General features: G+C 45.3%; 2 protein-coding genes across 3 annotated transcripts in view; both read right to left on the bottom strand.

Moving 5' to 3' along the window:
- LOC144724156 (rho GTPase-activating protein 7-like) overlaps positions 1 to 5,180 on the bottom strand; it is a 50,411-nt gene extending 45,231 nt beyond the window's left edge. The window contains exon 1 of one of the 2 annotated variants that reach the window (XM_078603075.1): positions 3,149 to 5,180. In XM_078603075.1, coding sequence (XP_078459201.1) covers positions 3,149 to 3,251 — 103 coding nt within the window. In that variant the 5' untranslated portion in view covers positions 3,252 to 5,180. The remainder of the gene's footprint in view (positions 1 to 3,148) is intronic. The other variant, XM_078603076.1, reaches the window with a different exon arrangement.
- Positions 5,181 to 19,437: 14,257 nt separating this feature from the next.
- Positions 19,438 to 23,955, bottom strand: LOC144724154 (uncharacterized). Its single transcript, XM_078603074.1, has 5 exons — positions 23,672 to 23,955; positions 22,764 to 23,238; positions 21,568 to 21,712; positions 21,018 to 21,240; positions 19,438 to 19,518 (listed from the first exon to the last, which is right to left on the bottom strand). Exons 1-4 carry the CDS (start codon positions 23,854 to 23,856, stop codon positions 21,059 to 21,061), a joined length of 987 nt encoding a protein of 328 aa, XP_078459200.1. The 5' UTR covers positions 23,857 to 23,955; the 3' UTR covers positions 19,438 to 19,518; positions 21,018 to 21,058.
- Positions 23,956 to 24,314: the final 359 nt, after the last annotated feature.

Raw genomic sequence — 24,314 nt, 5'->3', positions numbered from 1 at the left:
GACAGTCAGTGACAGACACAGACACAGACAGTGAGTGACAGCACAGACACAGACAGTCAGTGACAGACACAGACAGTGAGTGACAGACACAGACAGTGAGTGACAGCACAGACACAGACAGTGAGTGACAGCACAGACACAGACAGTGAGTGACAGCACAGACACAGGGAGTGAGTGACAGACACAGACACAGACAGTGAGTGACAGACACAGACAGTGAGTGACAGACACAGACACAGACAGTGAGTGACAGACACAGACACAGGGAGTGAGTGACAGCACAACACACTCCACTTCACGGGGGGAGATCAATGAAAGGTAGGAAGTCAAATGGCATTCAGAAACGTGACACCCACATGCTGTAACGTGTGCCCTGGTGCTTGTAGATTAAGTGAGGACATACTCGATACACGGTACAGCCCCAACACCAGATCGAGGTGACAAAACCATTATTTTATAATAATCAGAGGAACGTAAATGTCTCATTGAACAATTCGCCGGGGATGTTTTGTGGTTCTCATTTCCCCCTTAGATAGCGGCACCCAGATGTTCTCAGGCTGTGGATGTTTTATTTGTTGTCTGAAGCCAATCACTACACACTTTGATCTCCTGTTTTTCTTCCATTCTCAGGGTATGGGAAGTGTGACCATGATTTAACAAATCACAAGGAATACATTCCAATATTTAGTAAGTGGTTCTGGAGGTGGGTCGTCTAAAAGATAAACTGTCGGATAACAACTGAACATACACATGCATACGTTCTGAACATCTGTGCAACGCCAGCACGCAACTTTGTATGTTTGCTGAACCAAGTGGGGGCATTTTGGACAAACTGGATCCAAAGCAGGCGTGAATTTGGCTTTTTGTTTATTTCAAAATTAAAACAGAAAACTTTTAATTTTGAAACAGGCAAACTGACATTTGGATTCTCAGATATGGAATTTAGACATGAAATGCAAAAACAAGCTTCAAGTGATGGAGTTATTGATGCAGCATTGTTAACCAGGCTAAGGCCATCAATTCTCCAGACTTAAGAACCCGGCATGAGCACAGGAGGCTGTCAGCACTTGAACCAGGACCTCAGGCGGTGCCAACTCAGCACTCTGACCTCGAAGCAACCTGGCCACCTCACTGCAGCAGGACTTTCACGTCACGACCTTTGGATCATTTGCTGATCAATGGTAAATTAATTCACAGAAAATAAAATAATGGGGATGTGTTATTACTATTGGGAACTTTGTGAACTTATATTGACCATGTCATCAGAAGGGCAATGTGGCCAAGGTAATCATTGAACGCCCATAACACACAACTACACGAGATCAGTATTACAAGTAGAGCTAGGACAATTAGTGAATTAGTTAAATTTATTGATGAAACATTTAATGAGTGACGTGGCGTATCCTAACAAGCTGTGACTATGAGTGTCTCTCCTGGCACTACACTCAGGACAGTGAGAGGCAGGCATGTGTGTACATTAGAGCATGGATCGGCACTTGTTCGGCTCCATTGCGAGTAAACTCCACCCATCCAGAGTTTCACATTTACAAAGCAACATACGAGCGCTTCTTTTTCCAGTAGTCCATTGACAACTCATACGCTTGGTGAAGTCAGTGGAGCAAATAGATTGTTGCCATCTCTACAGGTTTTTGATAGGTCCTGGTCTCCTCCCACATGCAAAATCATTCTTTGATACGAAATTGGCCAAACATTCCAAGCAAGTCTCTCGTGCAAATGAGTCTCAAGCGTTTTTCGAGCCTCTCCCGAGGTAATTAAACGATTACGGATTTCCACGTCCACCATCAATTCACCCGGAATGAGCTACAAGGATCTCGTGAGATCTTCGAAAGCGAAGCAGCGTTGAGCCTGGCCAGTGCCGGGGTGGTAGACGTGAGCAAGGCGCGAGGGGGCAGTGCAGACGTCTCCTCATTCTAGACTCCTACCCGCCACCTTCAACAGCCCGCACTGACCGGCGTGGTGAAATATGGGCACAGGTCCCGCACGATCCGCGCGGCGTGGGGAGGCCCGAACCCAGCAGTGTACTGACACAACAGGCTGTACATACACCACGCAGTGTATAGCGTCACTCCTACAGCACGAGAAGCATAACGTAGTGGTCATGTACGGATGTGACAAGATGAACCACATTGATCAATACGCTTGATCTCGTTGTAACTTTGAAGCTCAGCACTGCCGGGTGCGGGCTTTGAGCCTGTTTAGGGAATGCCACAGGCGCTGTCGGCTTGTGCTGCCCCGTGGCCAGGAGATGTCAGAACAGCAAGGGATAATGTGAAACCTTTTTGTGTGGAGCAAACAGCGTGCTGTCATTGCACGTGTGAGTTTTCTCCGGGAACTAAAGCTTCCCTCCCACACGCCAAACGCTCACGGATGGAACTGACGAAACATGCCAATGCAGGACCCTCCCATGGCAAAAGAGTCTTGAGACTCAGTAAGCCTTTCATATATAACGTCAGCATATTGTTTGTATTTACTTAACAAATCAATATCCAAAGGCTCGAACTGGTGAATCGCGCACACTGTTAGATCTATCGCTGCATGTCAGCTCATGCAATTGCAGCATCTGCTGCTGCCACCTCCGAGGTACAAACCAGAACACATGGGACGAATAAGAAGAATATCTCATTAGATCAGGAGGGAGGAGAGCCAGATGTTCATGTATGGCATTGAGTGACGCATTATTCTGCAAATGACGAAAAGCTGGAGTCGTAATGTCCGGCAAAGACTGAAGAGATTGGCGAGGACAACCACCGCATCAACAATAAGAGGCCTGGGACAGAAGCAGGAGGGCGCCACGGTGGCGAGGAGAAGTTAACCACCTCGCCTGGTCCACAGGAGGCCGCGGGTTCCATTCATGCTGCTGTATATTTGGAGTTTGCGGTGTCTCTCTCTCTCCCCGTAGTCGCGCGGATTTTTCTCCGGGTCCCTCCGCATTTAGAAACATCACGCGTTTAGAGTCTTTGGCCGCTCTAGATTTCCACACGATAAGCCACTAAGTTTAGCTATCAATTGTGGTAGCCAGGTCGTTTCTGAGAAAGAGCGATATTGCAGTCCAGTAAGCCTTATCTGGTAAAATGAGAACACAGTTGATGTGTTTGTGTGGAGGAGATGGCGACGGGAAGGCTCTCACCTGCCAGCCGCTTCTCCCGCAGGTTCCTCCAGAGGAGGTGTCGCGCCCTGCAGGTGGAACTCCTCACGTGCTCGCTCAGAGACCTGCGCAGCCGAGCCTCCATGCCTCGCTGATGCTGGCCGAGCCGTGCGGGGCCCACTGCAGTCTGGGGGGGGGGCAGCTAGACAGGCACAAGCCCCGTCGTGAGTGTTCTTCGGATTTCCCCCTGGCAAACAAAAAAGCTGCAACTTGGTTCCGAAAACGAGATCCCACGCTGGTAGCAGACGAGCGAGAGAAAGACGTTAAAAACACGAAGAAGAAGAAGACGAACTGAAAAACAAGCCGTGGATTCGTCGTCTTGTTTGTGCCGAAGGGCGGCGCTGCTGATGCTGCTGTCGCAGGCGGCACGGGGCACACGAAGTGCGCTCTTCCCTCGAGGCGCGAGAGTCACTTGCAGGCGACGTGATGCCGTGTGCGTGCGCGGCATGAGAGACGCCGCTCTTCCCGTCTTGTGCATCATCTGGAACGCCACTCCTCCAGCGAGCCCCGTGTCACCCCCACCAGCACACGCCCCGCTCGCAGGGGGAACGGACATCTGCAACTCATTTCGCCTTGTTGATTCGTTTCCCCGCAAAAAAATGACGCAAAGGAAGTCAAGCAGTTGAAATGTAAATTGTTTCGGCTCCGAGCGAGCAATCTGTAAGTCGCATGATTTCAGGATAAGTCTTCACGTGAAGGGGCTGTTACTGCTAGGAGTAAAAGCCAACCTCTTATGCCACACAGAGTGCAGCTAAACGTTTATTTGTGTTCACGGTGGAATTTGCCATTTTGATGAACGGTAGTAACGTGTTTTAAACTCATCGTGAACACGACCGACACAAGCTGATGTTGTATTTATAATTACAGTTCGAACCTGTTTGCAGGATAGGTAATGCTATCCTGTCGAATATGTTGTAATATTGCCATACGGACATCGCATTCTCATTACGGTCCCGAGGCATTGTATTCCATGGCACAATGCACAATCATATCTCATCGCTAATTCCCCGTTTATACGACAATGCAGCGCCACAACCGGTTTCATTATTTGACCAAGTGAGAGAAGTGAACCCTCTTCAGTCCGACTAAATGTTGTTGATTGACGTTACTACTCTTCACCGCCATCAACAGCCGTGCTCAATGCACAATTATTGACAATATATGTTCTGAAACTTGTAATGGATAAACAAAGGCATGTATTACAATGATTCTCCCGCACCTTCGGTTAGCACGTGTGGCGACGTACGGTGCGAAGGAAGTTCCACATACGTACAACAACAATGATTTGACATGACGTGCCCTTCATCTGGAATCTATCTCCAAGCACTGTACAGTATGCAGCAGCAACCACACTCAGCATAACAATAATTCGTGAAACTAAACGCTAACATACGGCACAATAATTAAATTAACGCTAAAAGCCATTTACTGAAGTAACTAACAGTTGAATAAACAGAAGTGTATAAATACGTTTGAAAACGTGTTTTAAAACTTGACACATACTCAGAGAGACCCCGATATGTCGAGGAAGAGAGTCCCAGAATCTGGGGCTTTTGCCGCACATCGACCTGGGGAGGTCCGCTGCTCCAGACGAGACTTTGAGGGCACGTGGCTGGGTGCAGCGTGTCTCTCTGAGAGCTCGGTACGTTTTCAATCGGAGTTGAAGCTGAATCCGATGTGAAACTGGAAGCCAATGCAGAGAGGCCATCACGGGAGCAATGTGATCTGAAGGTGTTCTGGTTAACACCCGAGCAGCCGCCTTCTGAACATACTCTATATATTAATGGTGATAACACTAACCATTTCAGATTTTGCTAATGACATGGCAACTATGAGTTGCATACAGAGGTGCTATTTTTGCGCAATTACATTTGTGCAAAAATCTAAAAAGTATATGAACATTTGTGGAGTGCCACCATGTCAATGAACGTACAAAGTGCGCGTGCACTCAGCAGACGTTTGTGCAAGTGGAGCGCAGTGCAGGCAAGAGGCAGCAGCAGCAGCAGCCAGAGGTCGGAGAGTGCTGTGAGCAGAGAAGGGTGTTGACATTCCCACGTCCCACACAAACAGCCAGAATGCTTGCAGCTCATTCTCGCCGAAATTAAAACAAAACAACGAATGCACACGCCTATGGCGAACTCCTCTCACCGAATCTCTCTCCCCCCCCCTCTCTCTCTCTCCGAGTCACGAGAGCGAGAAAACACGAACGGAGCACCCAGCGCCCATTGTCGCTTTTCCACTCGCAAACTATTTTATCCCCTTTTCTCAATATCTGTTTGAAGTTTTACAAGGCAAGCCGGCTGAGTGAGTGTGACATCAAATATGCGGTGCATTACGGGGTTCACCCATTTTCAAGCTTCCTCAACCTTTGTGTAGGGTTTCCATTACAGAAACAATTACGTAAGTCCGAAATGAAGCAATGTGTTGCTTCAGCGTGCAGTGATTTACAACGCAGCGTGTGCCTGTAATCGTCGTCGTGTTATTTATTTTCAAGGGAACACAGCAAGGGTTCCACCTTTTCCTCATGATTGTGTATCCTGCTTGACGGCACTTCTTTGAGTTCTCCATGTAATTATTTGCACGTGTCGCCTGCTGGAGCCGTTGTGAAAGGTAAAAATGAAATAGCGTTTACATTATACACGTTTCTCGACAAAACACTCTGCCATCTATTTACTGCTCCAAAGTTACATAATATCTGTGAGAAAAATTAAACGTAGACTTCGAACATGGGAGAGGTATAAATTGTAAAAAATACCATCGTTCATATAATCCCTCCCCCCGAAATTGTAATGGTTAACACAGTAGGTTATGACAGCGATGCTGACCTAGTAACCTAGTATCTTGCAAAATGGTATAGGGCTTTCTGTGTATACCGTATTACCCTTTACACTGCAGTAATTGAGGTGGAAACTGTGAATGTATTTTATTGAGAAGCTTGAGAAAGAAAACCTTCACTTCAAAAAGTGAGTGACGACTTCATCAAGGAGTTGCTGAAGTTACTATCACTGGACACACCTCTTGACATGCTTTGAAGAACCTTGGAGACAATCATTTGGAAAGGGTTGAAATAGTTTCGAGTAACTTTTAGGTTTTTTCTTTTTAACTTCCAAATTATCTCTATTTTGTGTGACAAGTGCCGCGGAATAAGGCGTGCACATTGGAAATAAAGTCCATAATCGTGCCACAAAAATTGAAGATACTTTCTTGTGCAAACACTTCAGTTTTTAAATCATATTTTGAAGCTATGCTATATTTTTACACGTTCTTTACATGTACGTCACTACATAACGTCACGTAAAAAAAGTGCCAAAACTATTGTAAGGACTCGTGCCAATGATCACTAAAGTTTCAAGATGACGGACCTCATCATGATCATCATCATAATCATCTTGTGACTAAGTGGTGTGCATTGGGGATGGTGTATTCTTCTTGATTAGATTGCAGGAAACATTTTACCAATCCAGTGCCGGGAAAAACAGAGTGGAATATTTAACTGTGTGCTTCACCCCAGCCTGTGTGCAATGGGCCAGAAAGCCTTTCAGAGATGATTGGAGGATAAATCTCCCAGAGTGAAATCCCTCAGCAAGCCGTGGCTGCTTTAAGTCTTTTCTCTTAGCTTTGGCACTTCCCACCATCTGCTGCCAACAGCACCCATTAATCAGAGCAGACTATAAACAGCTGTTTGCATTTCCATTATAAAATATGCAGATAAGTCATCCAACAATGCATCGTTTTTATTTCATTTGCCTGTTTGTAATCCAAAGTAAATTTTAGTGGAAGGTGCCTTATAAGGGCATATGATCACTATTAATATATTATGATCGTTAAGAAATTTTCCTGCCATAAAGAGTGTGTGGACCTGTGCTCATCAGCACTGACATTCCTGAGCCAGTGATGGAAATTCCATCATCCTATCGTGTGGCGTAATTATCCCGTCGGGTGACCATTGTTAATATAGCAGTAATAGTAATAGCAGCAATAAATTGGCCAACATGCAGTACGTGAATATTGTGTAACAAACTATCCACATTATATTGCACGTGGAGTGGCTGCTATGTGGCTGACATCGGACGCAGTCTGCACGCACCACCGCGCTCATTGACCGAGATATGAAGAGAACGCTCACAGTCTGAGTCGTTTATTAAACTATTTTCTTTGCCCTCTTCTCCACGACACAGCCTCGCGCCCTCTGTAAGTGTACGCCCTTCTCTGCCTGCTATTGAAAGATGATGTCTACGATTTGAGGGCCGGTCTCTCGACTCTGGGAGGCAGCATGCCTTCACCATATTTAAAGCACTTGGCTTACTTTCGGACACGGCGTGCTCTGATAATCTACTGCAGCCACCTTAGTAAATGCGCACATCCGCTTGCATGCCAAAGAGAGAGAGAGAGGAAAAAACCCCATCCCACTACGGGGCCATCGTGCGCTTGAATTCTGGCAGGTGACAGCCTCGACTCTGGCGTGGCACGCGCACCGCTCTCCCAGGAGCCGTGGTGGACGGTCAGCACACTGGGCCCTGCCATTCAGAGGTCGCCGCTTTGATCGGCCAGCGTGGCAGCTGGAATAATGGGGACGTTTTTAGAATATATATCCACCCAGCAATGTAAATGGGAACACCACCGTTAATAGGTAGGTCTAGGTCGAATGTGGTGGCGTAAAGCGTGGGTACACCCCTTCTTAGACGTCTGGCCAGTGAGGAAGAGTAGGCCGATTTACCCTCTTAGTGGAGGTCACTTCCGTCAGCAGTCGCGCGAGCATGCGACGGCTGCAGACTTTACATGCAACCGATCCGTTACCGTAAAATATAAATAGAAAAAAGTGGTCAAATTAAAGCAGTAACAATTAAAGTAAAATGTACGATTGCATTTAGCCGACATATCCTGCCGCTAGCAATTTTTGAACATTCAGAAAGCGCGTTGGCTGTGCGCGATGAGATGCCGGTCAGAGCTTCTCAGCCGACGGCACGGACCGTGATGGGGCTTCCAGAGGGGCGTGGTGGCCATGGCGAGGACGCACCTTTGCCTGGGATAACCCCACACAATCAGTGCACAACCTGATGTCACAGCTGTTTCACATTTGCGTCTTTTTCCTGCCCCCTCCCCCCCGTACCGCCACCCCTTTTCCTCCCGCTCCTCCTCAGCATTAACCGCTAAAAGTGTGTCGGCATGACATTCTCAAAGCATCTTCGTGCAGAAGGGTCATTGCGAGCAAATGCGTGCATGTGCAGATGACACGTGGTTTGGGAATGTCGCCACATTTCCTCAGTCAGGGCGGGTTCAACTTAGTCGAGAGGAAGGGGTGTCTCAACATGAACACGTTGTCCTCGCTTTACCCTATCTGCCCATTAAACCTGCATGCAGCTGGAAAATATTACTCAGAGTCACACTGATCTCGGCTCGTACGCGCACTTGAAATATTGGTGAGAAGGCGGATAAAAAAGCTGCTAAGCTATACAAACTATATATTTTTTATAAGTTTGAGATTTAGGCACCTAATCTGGCAGGGGGATCCTTGGCAAAAAAAATAATCTTTTTTTAATAATTGATAGAGTCTTTCCAAATGCTTATTTAAACCCATGTTAAAACGTAACAATATCTCCTGTAATTAAAACAAGAATCAGTAAAGTATCATTCAAACTATTCATTTTTCACACAGGAAATAATATACATGCACCAGAAAATGTTAACATTTGACATGACAAAATAGTGGCAAGATTTTATAATTGTTTTGCTTTCACCATAAATCTGCACTATGTTACGGACTGTAAATTGCAGTTAAAGGAAGTATCTACACAGATTAATACAATTCATTAGACATGTATGGCATCATGATTTATCATCACCATAAGCTATGATATATCCGCTGCTGGATGAAGGCCTCCCCAAGTTGTCACCATCCCACACGGTCCCGCTATGCCACAATCCATATAACTCCCACACACACACTGATCTCATCGCTCCAACTCCATTCTGGTGGTTTTCCATAGTTAACATTTAGCATATGGTTATGAATAGGCAACATTTTGTGGCACTATTCTGTGCCAAAAATTAATCACAACACCTTGCTGACCTTGTCAAGGAACATAAAGCATCACGTGAACTCCGGGCATCCTTGCCGTGGCTTCTGGATAACCATCAAACAAAGACGGTCACTGCATCGCGATGCGCTTTCAGATGCGCTTCTGCAGCCGTCTGGAACGCTCTTCCTTCCAATATTAGGAAGCCACGGTTGGCTACTTACGGTGCGAAATAAGTACATACATAACCAAACCCCAGGCTTTGGGAGGCCAACTTTCACAAACAACGGAAAGAGCTGGGTGTAGTTGTATCCCTGCGAATTTGTTTATTTGTTGAGGGTTACAGAGAGAGAGTAGAGCCAACTTGCCACGTCAAGGTGGAACCAACAATCTAAGATCACAAGGAACGATAATAGCCGCAATGGCAACATATCTGCCATTGCTTGTGGTCTATTGTTGCAAGTCTGTTTAGAGTTTGCTAATCATGAACCGTTTGTATCAATAATGTCTTTTTTCCTGCAGTCACGAAAGCTTCAAATCAAGAATGTTTGAAAAGTGAACACTTACATATTCCATATCCCAGGGAGGTTTTGGGAGGATGCAAGCGCTGGCTCTTAATTTTTCTAGCACATTTTTTATGATGGGAAATAATTGAAAGACCGGTTTCTGAAAGTAAAATGGTTACATTCCGTACGACGTAAAACTACGATGCGTCTATAAAAATCTCCAAACCCCACCACATCAGGTCAGCGTGGAATGACACACTCCTCCATAACTAATAGCTACAGTGGTCTTAAGACACATTCCACTCCTATCAGGGGTTCTGGTGTCGAGGCTGCGAGAGCTAAAACAGACAGTGATGGAGGAAAACAAGAATCAAACGTTTACAACGGCTGGCCTTTGTCAACAAGACGCCGCCCACCCCTCCGCTTCCCAAGCGTGATTAGGCTTGGTGCTGGGTTGACACCGATCATACCGCTTGAGTGAGCTGCACATGAGCGTTTGTAAAACGAGTCAAAGGGATGTCCTACTGAAAATGAGCATTGTGGAAGTACAGTGCTCGAGTGCTTATCTCCTGTTTACAGCACTGAGCCAGCAGCGGACATTCCGCATTCATATGGCGGGGTAGAGTCCATTCATAGGGCAACTGCTTTCCCACCTGATGATGGACGCTTGTGTTGCGCCCGAAACGTCGTGATTTATTTTATTTTATACCTATGTAACTTTACCGAAAGAACCAAAGAGTATAACTGCTTCTGACTTCTCCATAAAATGGTACTCACTTTAATGACCCCCTGGAGGGATGATTGGCTGAGTCAACCACGAACCAGGAGTTGACGTCACAGCGCCCTGCTCTACGAGCAGAGGCACGTCGCTGACTGCTTCTGAGCTGTCGATTGTGCAGCACAATCATTTCGGCATGACGCGACAACAACAAGAAAGCCTGAACTGTCAAAAATGTAAACAAAAGGAATGTGAAAACTCATTTGGATACGGTATTTAAAAGAATTAAACTTTGTAAATTCACTGCGTCTTACAGAAATGTAAAAGAATGTTGTAAATGCTAAACTAGCTTGATAGCTATCCAACCAGATAAGATCCCATGGAAATGGAAATATCTTACAAGAGACACCTGTAATGAATGCGAAGCACAAGTAAAATCCGGAACAGCGTTTGTTGGTAAAATGCAACACGGATCAAAGAAACACGTATTACACACAATTGCGCATTTCTCAGTTAAAACAAAGTCCAACTTAATTACACCATAGTGTGTATATATAACGTGGCTGGAAAATGTAACACATCCTTCCCGTTTAATGACGCGAAATGTCGTAAAACTCTGGCTGCTCAAGAAGTCCGTAGAAGTGCCCACAAGGCAGTCAGTCAGAAGAAGCACCCACGCGGGCACACAGACACACACAGGCACACACAGACAAAAGATCCCCCGTATAGCCTTAACAGACTGTAGGGGCAAGTGCTGTTAGCGAGCACCTATGAAGGCCGGAACGGTACACGAGGGGGTGAGTGGCCAGCACCACGCCCGACCGCCTTTGTCTCCCTAGTGGCGATGTTTACACACCGCACCAGGTACTCATTTGAGGCTGAGTCGACCTAGGAGAGGCCCAGGACCGGTTCAGATAATCGTCACTGGTGTTTGCCGTGAGCGGGAATCGAACTCGGGTGGCCAGGTCCGTAGTGCAGCGCGCTAACCACTACACTACCGCTCCCCATCGAGACGCACACAGACACACACAGACACACAGGCAGCAGCAGCAGCAGCGAGGATGCGCACGCCACGGCCGCGTGATTGTGCACGAGTGGGGCCATGCACGGCGGCAGCTGTGCGCCTTATCGCTGGGAATGGTGTGCGTCTCGATGGGGAAGGGACGAGCGCACACTCTGAGCGTCCTCCATGAGCTATCAAAGTGTTTTGTAAAAACTCTGCGAGGTCGCCATGGATGCACACGTGTCAGAAGCTTCTCAATGGCTCTTGCAGGGGATGTGGAATAGCTCTGGGGAGATAAATGAGCCAAAATGCAGAGTTCTGCGAGTAAATATTAAACTAATGCATTCCACATGGCCTGCAGTGTCCATACTCCCACACAAGTAGACCCCGAAACATGGCAGATGGAGAAAAGCCACAACGTATATTCTTTGCATCAAGGGTTAGCATAAATTCAGAACAATACTCCGAGGGCTCAGCGTTATAAAAACATACTGTACATTTATGTTGCCCTGTACAATCTATTAATGTTAAGCAACGAGATAATTTTTGCATATTTTCTTGTATGAAAAGTGAAGTTAAACATGCAGTACTGAGATCGCTTGCTCACACTGCTGCTGGAGGAAGCGCCTCCATGAGAGGGAGCTCTATAGAGGGTACTTGGCCTACTCTTCCACACTGTCCCGACGTCTTAGAATAGGTGAGAGTACTCACACTTTACCCCACGACACGTGACCTTGCATTAACAACGCACTGCTGGGCAGACAGAGGCCTGGGGATGTAACAACCTGGTGATTGTTTCAACTGCCGCGCAGAGAGATTTCATCGAACCGGCGGCCTCTGAACTGCAAGTCTAGTTTGCTAACCCTTACATGATGGCAGCTTTCCAAATTCTTCATGAAAAATAGGAATTGTATGTCAACAGTCTTTTCGTTTTTGCCGGTGTGTGAACAATGCAATTATCTGGAAGCTCAGTAGCATGCGATATATAGTGAAGGCACAACTTGTAAGCGTATTTCCTTTCTGCTGCCAAATCGGAGTTGTTTTGCTTATGTGTGTGTGACACAGGGCTACTTATTATATCCGCCTATGAACACAGATCCCATGTCACACGAGTCTGCAAATAGTGGATAACCATCCAAAAGTTGTATTTTAAGAACCAAAAGTCTGGTCCATTGTAACATGTTGGATGCAACTTTGCGCTTATATCAATATCAAACGATTAGATTCGGCTTTCGTGGTTGTGCTGTGCGGCTCTCTGGTTTGTGCTCGGGTTGTGCCACGTGTTGTTCGGGACGATGTCCGACGTTTCGCTCCACGTGCTAGGGAGCTTTTTCAGGAACGGAAACTCCTATATTTTAAATGTAATATGTTGCATGACGGATAAAGCATTTCCTGACCCATAAGCAAGTAAATGTTGTCCATGTCCAGAAACTATTTTTTTTATTATCAATAAATGTGATGAATGAATATAAAATTGTTGCCAAACGGTTATTTTAGACTTGAAAAGAAAACGAATGCAACATGAAAAATGTCCAGCAAAGAGTAGTGCACCAGGAAAGACAATGCTTTTGAGACAACAGTTTGCCTCGAGAAACGACCATAGGGGCCAATGAAGTAATGGGTGGCCCATGAAACCCACCACAAACAGGGCCACAACATCAACATAAAGAAACCACGAGGCCACTATATAGTCCGGGTGATATCATAACTGGGGACCGCAATTCTATAAAGTATTGGCTTATTCAGGGCTTGAGGTTAGGACCTCTCTCCACCCATGCCTGATCTTTATTTTGCCCTGCCTTTGCCGTGAAGCTGCACTAAGCTTTACACAAGTTATTTGCTTTCATCAAAGTACAGCTTCAGCATCCAAGCTCATGAATCTTCATTGGAAAAGCCTCCTTAACTTGAGATTGCTTTGGTAGAAACATCCGGGCTTTGTAACTCTTTCCCAGGGTGGCATGGATGAACCTCTCCTCACCTGTTCAGGAAGGGCGTGTTCTGTTTCGTGGGACCTGGGGCTGTTATAGATGCTGGGGTCCCATCTCTGTACATTCAGTTCTTTCTCTTTTCTCTTTCACCACAATCCATGTCCAATGACAAACACTTAATCGTTATTTACTTTGGTGATTTCAGTTTTAGATAAAAACAAATTTTGATAAATAAATAGTAAAGATAAATCAAAGTCCAAAAGAACAAAATTAACGTAATTTGGGCACATCATTATAATTGGTAGTAATATAGTGATGCAGTGTCTTTAATGATCAAATTCCACGATAGGGTTTTATCATGGTGCTACACAGTATTTCGTTCCAGCCATGATAAAGCGGCCAACATGTTGATGGGGGCCTCTCACGACCCGAGACCCCGAGCAGGCCGAAGCCTTCGAGTACAACATGCCCTGTTTTTTTCTCTTTCCGGACAAAGGGCACGTTTCACTGAGGTAACCTTGACCGTTGAGCTTGCTTAACAACTTCCTCTGTAATTTCCCGTGCTCTGCCTCTTATTTGTTTTTCCTGTCACAAAGCAGGGGAAGCAACCCTGAAGAAGGCGTGTATTTATGCAATGGAAGTGGGTACGATTGTGAAATTGCCAGCTGTCGTCAGATGTATGTCTACCTTAAGGGAAATAAATGATCTGTTATTTTGAACATTGACAAACTCACTCTCTACTTTACAAGTTAACAAATACACTCTACAATTTTAACATAAATAAACATAAATTCCACTTTTTAGGCTTCTGTTATAATGTTTAGCCAGCTTCTTATAGTCTCAACACCACCTATTGCCAATATTACTTCATAATGACTCCGTGTCTTGCACTTCAATTAATTTATGTCGCTTACACGCCGGTACATGGTTAAATACCATTTGACGTAAATGTCACGATAATGGGTTGACCAACTGTGCCCTGAGACATTCTGTCTCGGGTAAGGGTTATAGGCGCTACTTTTGGCTATTGGTGGAAACCGTTGTGACTGAGAAGGCCATTTCCTGTCAAAATTTTCTGCCTTTAATGAGGCATCATCAGTCAAAGACTTTCCATTCCTGAGCCGAGAATAACGCAAACCGTTTCTGATGGTTTTGAACTCACAAGGGAGGAAAAATGTATTTATAGATTTTATTAGCGGCAAGTCTAATCCAGCTCAACAAAGGTGTGCTTTGCATGCTTTGGAAGTCTAAAAATAGTTTAACAGATTCACAACGAATTACAGAACCATTTACCACTTGACCTATCAATATAGATTTGAATTAGGCATTTTCATAAACTATTACTCATTTTAGTGTCAATTAGAGGTGTGTGTGTGTGCCTTGTTTCATGATATATCAATGCAGATTAGTGGACCATATTTAAGCAATGTGCTTTGGGATTCCCACTCACACACTACTGAACTGTATAAACTCTAAAGCAAAACTGTGGGGGTGGAAAGTGGATTCTTCCTTCTGATATTCGGAGTCCACTTGAGCTATGCACTTTTAAATCTACATTGAAAACAACATTTTTTAGAAGTCGTTTTTGTGTTTAGATGAGCATGGTTGGCTCTGTACGGTGCGAAATAAGTTCGACATACGCACACGTAGTGAGGATATCAGGATGCTAAACGTGTAATGAGTAGAAAGCAGCCACGACATGAATACGCTACAAGTGAGACGGATGTATAATGACATTACAGTATTACTGTATATACTTGCTGGTGGCAAGCTGTTTAGGGGCTCAATGACAATGTTGAGGTCTGCTAGCCACGAAAGGACTTCAGGAGATAGTCCATGTTCTGTGACTGCTATTCCTACGTTGAAGGAGTGGAGATTACAGTGGTTTACTAAATGGTCCATAGTTTCGGTTGCAAGGCCATAGTCGTACTGTGGCTGGTTTGTAATTTAACATTCATGAAGTAGATGTGTGCATCGGCCTGTTGATGTTTTGATGAGTTTCATTCAACTATGTCATGGATTTGCCAATAACAAAAGCAAAATTATGGGAAGGGACATGTGCATTCCGCGATACTTTTCACGAGTTAAATGCACCTCAGTGAACACATTCAAGCGTCGCGTAATGCCTCTCGAGGTATGCCGCTGATTGCCACCTTTTGAAATAGCTCACAATGAGTCAGCGTGCACCTGTTGGCGTGCACGTTGGCCAGCTCAGGTGTGCCGAGGCAGGTGTCTGCACACCCGGCCACTTGGCGGCGAGGTCCGTGCGGCACCATCACGACGCATGAGCCAACAGCACCACAAAGACGCGGGTTGGAGTTTGGAATTCCATTCAAAAGCCTGAATATTGCATTGGACAGTGTTGAAATGATAGCAAGCTTGCTTTTGTTGTAGTAATGATGATGGTGAATGCAGCAGTTAAACTAATTGCCATGCTTGAGGTGACCAGGTGGCTTGGAGGTCGGAGCGCTGAACTGGCAACGCTGCGTTCAGATACAGTGAGCTGCCTGTGATTACGTTGAGGGTTTTCAAGTGAAGTGAACTGATGGGCTCAATCTGGTCACTGATGACTGCACAAAAAAACCATCACATTAAATTTGGTTCCGCACTTAATCTGGATAATTGCATCTTTGAGAATTAAAATATTGGATTGATCATCATGTAAAGAACATTACTCCAACATCCAGAGCTGCCCTCGACTGTGTGGATTAGAGGTCGCTCTCTGATATCTGCTTTGTGGGCTGTATTCTGATGCGAAGGAATGTGGATTGCTTTGTGAGTGCTGCATGGATTCTTTATCTCATGACATGACGTGGATATCACAATCACGAAAAAACTTTGGAGAAATTACACTTAAACCATATTTCATACAAACTTCAAAATGTAACATTTATTAGTATTTTGCTAACTACTGCTTTAAACAATATCATTTTCAAGTCCACACAATTATTAAATAACGAATTTATATGATAGAAGCGTTTAGCATGTATACAAAATGAAATATGCTGCCTATATGGAGTACAGTTATAACATGTGATGTAAATTAAAGCCAGGCTCTGGCTTCATATTTAAAAACTGTAATTAATGTAATCAAGGCTGACTTAAACTCCAATGAAAGCAACCATTTGGTATACATTTTCAAGCAAAACATAATTGCCTAATTATATGATTATTAGAAAAAAATACGCAAGAATGTTTATGACAAACTCTAACCTGAAGGCATGCAATTAAATTCTGGCAAGTGTGTCATGTTGGAAATGTGTCGTGCTCTACAGCTTTGCACCACCGCCTTCGGCTGCAACACACAGACACAACGAGGCTGACCCACACAGACACAACGCAGCTGTCACACACAGACACAACGAGGCTGACACACACAGACACAACGAGATTGTAACACACAGACACAATGCAGCTGTCACACACAGACACAACGAGGCTGTCCCACACAGACACAACGAGACTGTAACACACAGACACAACGAGGCTGACCCACACAGACACAACGAGGCTGACCCACACAGACACAACGAGGCTGACAGACACAGACACAACGAGACTGTAACACACAGACACAACGAGGCTGACCCACACAGACACAACGAGGCTGACAGACACAGACACAACGAGACTGTAACACACAGACACAACGCAGCTGTCACACACAGACACAACGAGACTGTAACACACAGACACAACGCAGCTGTCACACACAGACACAACGAGGCTGACACACACAGACACAACGAGGCTGACAAACACAGACACAACGAGACTGTAACACACAGACACAACGCAGCTGTCACACACAGACACAACGAGACTGTAACACACAGACACAACGCAGCTGTCACACACAGACACAACGCAGCTGTCACACACAGACACAACGAGGCTGACACACACAGACACAACGAGACTGTAACACACAGACACAACGCGGCTGTCACACACAGACACAACGCAGCTGTCACACACAGACACAACGAGGCTCACACACACAGACACAACGCGGCTGTCACACACAGACACAACGCAGCTGTCACACACATACACAACGCGGCTGTCACACACAGACACAACGAGGCTGACACACACAGACACAACGCGGCTGTCACACACAGACACAACGCAGCTGTAGCACACAGACACAACGCGGCTCTCTGTGTGACGTGTTGTCCATGAAGACGATCAGGAAAGGCAAACTGGTGAAGAGACGTGACTACAGGGAACTCAGAGGTGTGCTCATGGGGGTCCCGCCATGTGAACTCCTTCGCCTGCTACGCAGGAGGTCGTGCGTTCGATGGTGACCCCGACGCCTCCTGCTGTCTATTTGGAGTTTGCGTGTCTCTCTCCCCGTGGTCGCATGGATTTTTCTCCGGGTCCTTCGGTTTCCCCCACCACATTTAGGAGCATATGTTTAAGAGTATTTGACTACTTCGTTGAGCTATCATTTGTGGCCAGGTCGCTTCTGAAAAAGAGCTTTTCAGTTGAGTGGGCTTTAACTGGTCAAATAAAAAATAGTTTAGTTTTCAAACCATGGGGGAGGTAATAACGAGGAGAGACGCAACACAGAGATGGAGATGCCAGAGGCAGGGAGGGACGGAGAGGAGGAAGTGAGAAGCGTCTGGATGCCTCCCGCGCACAACTAGAGACGGACGAGATTAAAAATGGCCCAGCGAGGAGTGTGTGGACACTGACTCACGAGAAGGGCCAGACGCTTGCACGGCGATAGAATCCCACTGAGCTGCTATATAACCTAACATCAGTAACGAGTGTTACCTGGACCAGTCCTGGGCTCCTCCTTCGCTACCTGGACTCAACATTGTGGTGAAGTATGGGAAAACAACTCCTATCACTGACACGGCACGGGAAGGCCTTCATTCAGCAGTACAGGACAAAATCAACTATGCATTGAATACAGGACATGCACATTATGATAATGTTGTCAATACTCAAGTTTATAAAGCTCTGTATCTGCCATAACTGGTTTAACGGTGATGTCGCAGGGGCAATATGGTGCCAGGCAGTCCCAATGATATCCCTCTATCGTGCCTGGGACCCAACATCACAGATCAGCTGGTACTTGTGGATCAAGTCCACCCAGTCTGCAATGTTCTGAATCTAAGTCTTAACCTAGCTCATGTATTGACTACCGGGTGAGTCTTTGTGATTGTGCTATATGAATTACATTTTGCTTCACGTGCTAGGAATCCAGTTGCTGATGAAGCTCCCAGGACGTGGATCGAGATGCAAGGCATCATGCTGAACACCACGAGGCACAAGCCACGCATCGGAGAGACGGGGTAGTTCCCAGCTCACAGAGATCCTGGAAATTCGGCAAAACTTGGTACTGTAGATTTTGGTAAACTAATGTTACATTTTGGCAATGGTGTTTCTACAAATTGTATGTCTTTATGAATAATATGTAACAACTTTAACATACATATAGTATTGCTGATGGTTTTTTTCTCCCTGTATTTGATCTCCTAATATCACATGATCAGAGTTGTGATACAGCTATCTATACGCAGTGATGGGGACACTTTAATTATATTGCAACATTCCACAGATTAAACAATATACCGTTAAACAAAGCATTGTCGTCATCCGTCGTGATCGATCCACTGCTGGACGAAGACCTCCTCATATTGTAACCATCTCTCACGATCTTGCGTTGCAACAATCCATCGAGTGGCCACACACGGGAGGATTTCATCGCTCCATCTCTGCGGTTGTGCGTGCCCATGGATCTAATCCACTCCATCGTTAGCCTGCGTCACCAGCCTGCGTCCGTTCCTGCGTAGCGCCAAGCCCAAGCCCATTTAGATTTCTTAACTTTTCTTAACAGTCAATATGTGTGCCAACTTTCATTCCTACTGCTTGTAAAGGGATGGTGGGAAAAGGATGGACCCTGTATTGTTTTTATTTCAAATACTTTAAAGTCCACCAGTATGTGGGCAAATGCTAAATACGTCTTTACCAGCTGCAGATATTTTTTCATGTCTTGGGAACTTTTGGGAACTAGATGTTTTTTATTTTTCTCCTCCACTGGGGATCATTGGCAAAACATTCTGGAATGCATCAAAATTCAGCGCAGTTTTATTTATTTTGTCAATGCTGTTTGATGGTGCCTTGATGTGCCACTTCTTCAATGATTTCCTGGAGCCTCCCCTGGTCCTACAACAACAGTTGAGACAGCATTCTGCATTTTCATCAGGGCCAAATAATTGAAACCAGTTAACATGGCAAAAGATTGACCATCATATGAAACATTTCAATGAGAACATCAGCAATGGCTATGTCTTATTGCGATCTAAGTACAGCATTTTAGAGAAGAGTACACATAACACAAGTTATTATAATGCAGTACTTTATGCCAATATATACGTAGTCACCTTCACATAATCTGTGTTTTTTTTATAATTTGACGTAGTAAATATATTTATATTTGTGGGTGATAAGCCTTTTTAAAAACACAAGCATGCTGAAATTAAATAAAAGTGCATGGATATTCAACTGTGAAGTGTGCATGTGCTGAACAAATATACTGTTTTATATTGATGTCCTGGGTATAAATTTCAATGGAACTAAAATATGCATACATTAAACACTAAATCATGTTCAGTGCAGAATTCTCAGACATCCACCCAGCCACAAACATCCAACCCGAGAGGGATAATGGGCTCTGTGGACCCTGGCCAGGGATTAAACACATGGATGCACAACCATCAACCTGCTGCTCTCTTGTTTGTGATGTACTCTGACTCAGTCACTCTTTATAGGGCGTCATGCTTGTGCTGCACAACTGTGGGGAGCGGTAGTGTAGTGGTTAGTGCGGTGCGCTACGAACTCGGCGACCCGAGTTCGATTCCCGATCACGGCCAACACCAGTGACGATTATCTGAACCGGTCCTGGGCCTCCCCTAGGTCGATTCAGCCTCAAATTAGTACCTGGTGCGGTGCGTAATCATCGCCACTGGGGAGACAAAGGCGGTCGGGCGTGGTGCTGGCCACCCTCCCTTCTCGTGTGCCGTGCCGGCCGTCATAGGTGCTCGCTCACAGCACTTGTCCCAACAGTCTATTCAGGCTATACGGGGGATCTTTGTATTTCCTGCGTAGCTCTCTGATGTGGTTTCAGGTTGTGCCAGGTGTTGGGATACTTCTTCAGGAAGCATTGAGAGCGAAACGTCAGACATCATACCACACAACAACACAACAACACACAACAACACCAGACAGGGTAACCCGAAAACAGTACCAGAGAGGTCAAATGCAGTCTAATTTAATTATGCTGAAAATAAATGAGCACTGTGTAGACTTTATTATCTCTATAATTTGGGTTGCAAGAAGGGCTGGGTTCAGCTCCTGACTCTGTGTGGGGTTGGAATCTTCTCTCCCTGTTCTGCATGGCAAAACAAATGCGTGCAATGTAACTGGTATTGGCCTAACATCCCAATGCTGAAATGTACCTGGACATTACTCAATTGAGATGACACGGATCGACACATCACCATCTGCTTTGAAAACTGGGCAAGGACCCTTTTGAAAGTATGAATGGAGACTCAGGCTTTGCTGGTTAAACGAGCGGAATCGTTACGATAGCATTAGAAATGGTATACTTTGCCGAGAAATAAGCATCACTTTGTCACGTTTAAGGCAAAGTGGTCACCTCTCACCATGCTCTCTAGGTCTTTGAGACTTGATGCTCCGAATGGGCTCAGGCACAGGAGCCCACTGCCTCCAGGTCGCTGCGTGACCACTGCGGCTGCCCCCCCAGCGAGCGATGGATGTCGCGTGCGCTCAGCAGCCCGGCCGTGTCTCCCGGCGCGGGCCCCACGTCTCCCATGACCTGCACGCCATCTTCATTGATGTCCCTCAGTGATATTGCCAAGCTTGTCGCTTGTAGACGGACATGAAACAGAATCAGAATCTTTATTTATACTGGAGGAATCTGATGAGTCATAAAGCTCTTTTTTTTTACACATGTCCAGTAAGAGTGGGTGAGAAAGTTAAATAATTAAGCGGCGTTGCTATATTTCTCTGTTTTGTATAAGACAGCGATGTTGACATTGATTAATTTTGCAAGTGAAATTATTTGATTCGTTACGTATATATCACTCGCCGTAGTTGCAGAAATAAAGATTCATTGTGCAGTTAGCAACGTCTCTATCCTTGCACAAGCAAACACACGCGCACACGCTCGAATTAGTTCGACTGTTTACTTACACTGCTTTTGTCCGGTGTTTGGTTCCTTGAGACCAGAGTTGTAGATGATTTCAATATGCTCAGAGAAGGGCCTTAACATCTCCTCTTTGAGTGTACCCTTCTTCCATTTCCACATTATAAACTTGATGATTGCAAAGACAATAATCTGTTGGCAGCAGGAAAGAAAAAAAACTACTCATGTAACTTTAAGGGGACCAATAGGCCAATTATTGCCATGCCTGAGATTTTTGAAATATTATTTTGCAATGTTGTGCCTCCAATTGTGCTGGCGGCATCAGGCAAGCAGATACGGAATTAATTCGGATCTCTCGCGGAAGAGTGCAACCCTCGGTGTTAGAGAACAGCCCACAGAAGTGGATACCAGAGAGATACCTCTGAGATTCATTTATGTGACCTCATATCTACAGAGACCATTCCTTCACTCTCTGCTAATGAGAATCATGTTTGTTGCATGACAGCCACACCGATAGTTAATTCTCAAAACTGTTTTTTTTTCCAAATTAAGTGCAGGACCAAATTTAATTACGCCTGGGAAATTGTCCATCTGAGCACAATTACCATGTTTACACGGAATATACAAAAACCTAACGCTCTGAAACTTCCCATAGAGCTTGCAGATCACAATATTCAGATCTCTATTTTGTTGTTGCAAGATTGGCAATTAACTATTTTCAATGTTCCGTTCTGTATGAATAAAAATATGAACGTTCATTTAACTACTTTTTTAAAAATGATTTCTAAAATTACGTTTGCAAAAAAATACATAGCACTAGTTACTGTACCAGTTACTATAATGTCTGTCTGTATGTGGAACTTCTTTCACACCGTACATAGCCAACCGTGCTAATCGAAGGTGTGGAGGAAGGACAACAAATTAAACACAAAAAGAAGTTCTAAATACAATTAACAGTGAGTATAATTATTATATTCATGGTTTAACATATTTTTAAAAGAGAGGCAGTGCAACAAAGCAACCTAAATATTTCAGTTAAAAATTAGAAAATAATATTATCCCTGAGATAACATTGATATCGACTTCCTGAATAAGACGAAAATGGAAACAAATATTACAAATAAAATCGGTTACGTCTTTCAGAAACAAAAGGTCACAATCAGTTTTGATCGTCCGCACTTGATGACTCACGAGTGACCAAACGAACACACGCCATTCTCAACGCCAGACTTTGTCCTTTCACCTTCACCGGCTGGATCAACACAACCGACATGAGGAAGGTCGTCAGGAATCGAACGAGCCAGCGGTTGGCCTTCTCCGGGCCCCACTCCATGCTGTAGAGAATCGTGAAGAAGCCCGAGCTGAGGACAGCGAGGACGATGAGGCCCCATCCCACGAACCTGCAGCCACCCGGCCAAGGGCCCCTCCAGGAGCTCTTCTGGCCTGGGGGCCGCTCGCTCCCCGAGCGGCTGTTGCGGAATATGAGCACGACCACGAGGCTGACGGGCACCTCCACCAGGCTGCTGAAGAGGCTGATGAGGACGTCGGTGAGAGACAGCGGCCCCACCGCGACCCCTCCACCCGCCTCGCTGGCCGCTTGCTTCTTGCCGAACCACATGGCGTTGGCGATCATCATGAGGAAGAGCAGCGTGACGCAGCAGGAGATGCGATGCACGCGGGAGAAGTTCGTCTTGAATGGCCGAAGGACGACAGAATACCTACAACGAACGTTAACAAATGTGACTAAGCAATAGGCATTGGCTAGCTCGCAGATGTGTTTCAGAGTTTCTCCAAGTGTTGTTCGGCAAGACGAAGCTCTCCAGAGAAACGTCGGACATCGTGCTGCGTAGCACGTGGTGCAGCCAGAGAGCACATCGGAGAGCTGCACAGCACAACCGCGACAACCTCGGCAGTAACATTTATTGTTGCTGCAGTAATCTTTGAAGCCATTGAAGACATGTGGAGCTTTAGAGGGATGACACTCAGGTGTGTGCATAATTGTATCGATGGAGCTCACACTGCCCATAATATATGTTTAATAACAGACTATACCTGCATGGACACGCTTTGGTGTTATGAGTCTAGATATATTGCGCATCAGTCAATCAATAGGTTAAAATATCTCTACAGAAGTGGTGGGCTTCAACTGACCACAGGTGCCCTTCTGTGAAATTGGTCTTGACGGCGTGCGAGGCCAACTTCTGGTTGGAGAAATGCGTGGAGTCGTCTGCCACCTCGAGCGTTTTGCCGCTCAGTCCAATGGTGATGTCTGTCTTCGTGGACATCTTGTCACGGAAGGTATACCTGAAATAAAAACATTGTACGAAGTAATACATGGCGATAATTACCTGTCCCTGGCAAAAACAGCGTGCAATATCCGACTTTCAAATGTCAATATCTTTTTTTTAAACAATGCATTTATTATACCACGCAGATAAGATGATCATTTTGAACTATGCTAGATATTCCCGCAATTCTGGCACACTTACTGGTGGTCATACATTGTTGTTGAGCGCAATCGCTTGCATCAGGCACAGTCAATATCACATATTTTTGATTGACGCAGCCCATCTCTTCATGTCAAACAATCTTTACACCTCTAGACATTTGAGTGGCAACTTCCACTGGGTAGCTGGCTGAGATGTTTTGTATTTGCAGAGGCCGTGATACTTTCTTCACATTTGCTGGTGCAAGTATACCGATATTCATCACTCACACAACACTTTGAGGCTCCTCATGTAGTACTAATACACAGTTGTATATGTTAAGAGCTACTTGCTAAAAGGCACCATAT

The sequence above is a fragment of the Lampetra planeri genome, chromosome 19 (genome assembly GCF_965212315.1).
Source record: "Lampetra planeri chromosome 19, kcLamPlan1.2.h2, whole genome shotgun sequence".
Lineage (NCBI taxonomy): Eukaryota > Metazoa > Chordata > Hyperoartia > Petromyzontiformes > Petromyzontidae > Lampetra > Lampetra planeri.
Note: the sequence above shows the minus strand (reverse complement) of the source record. Positions and strands in the feature narration are given on the sequence as shown.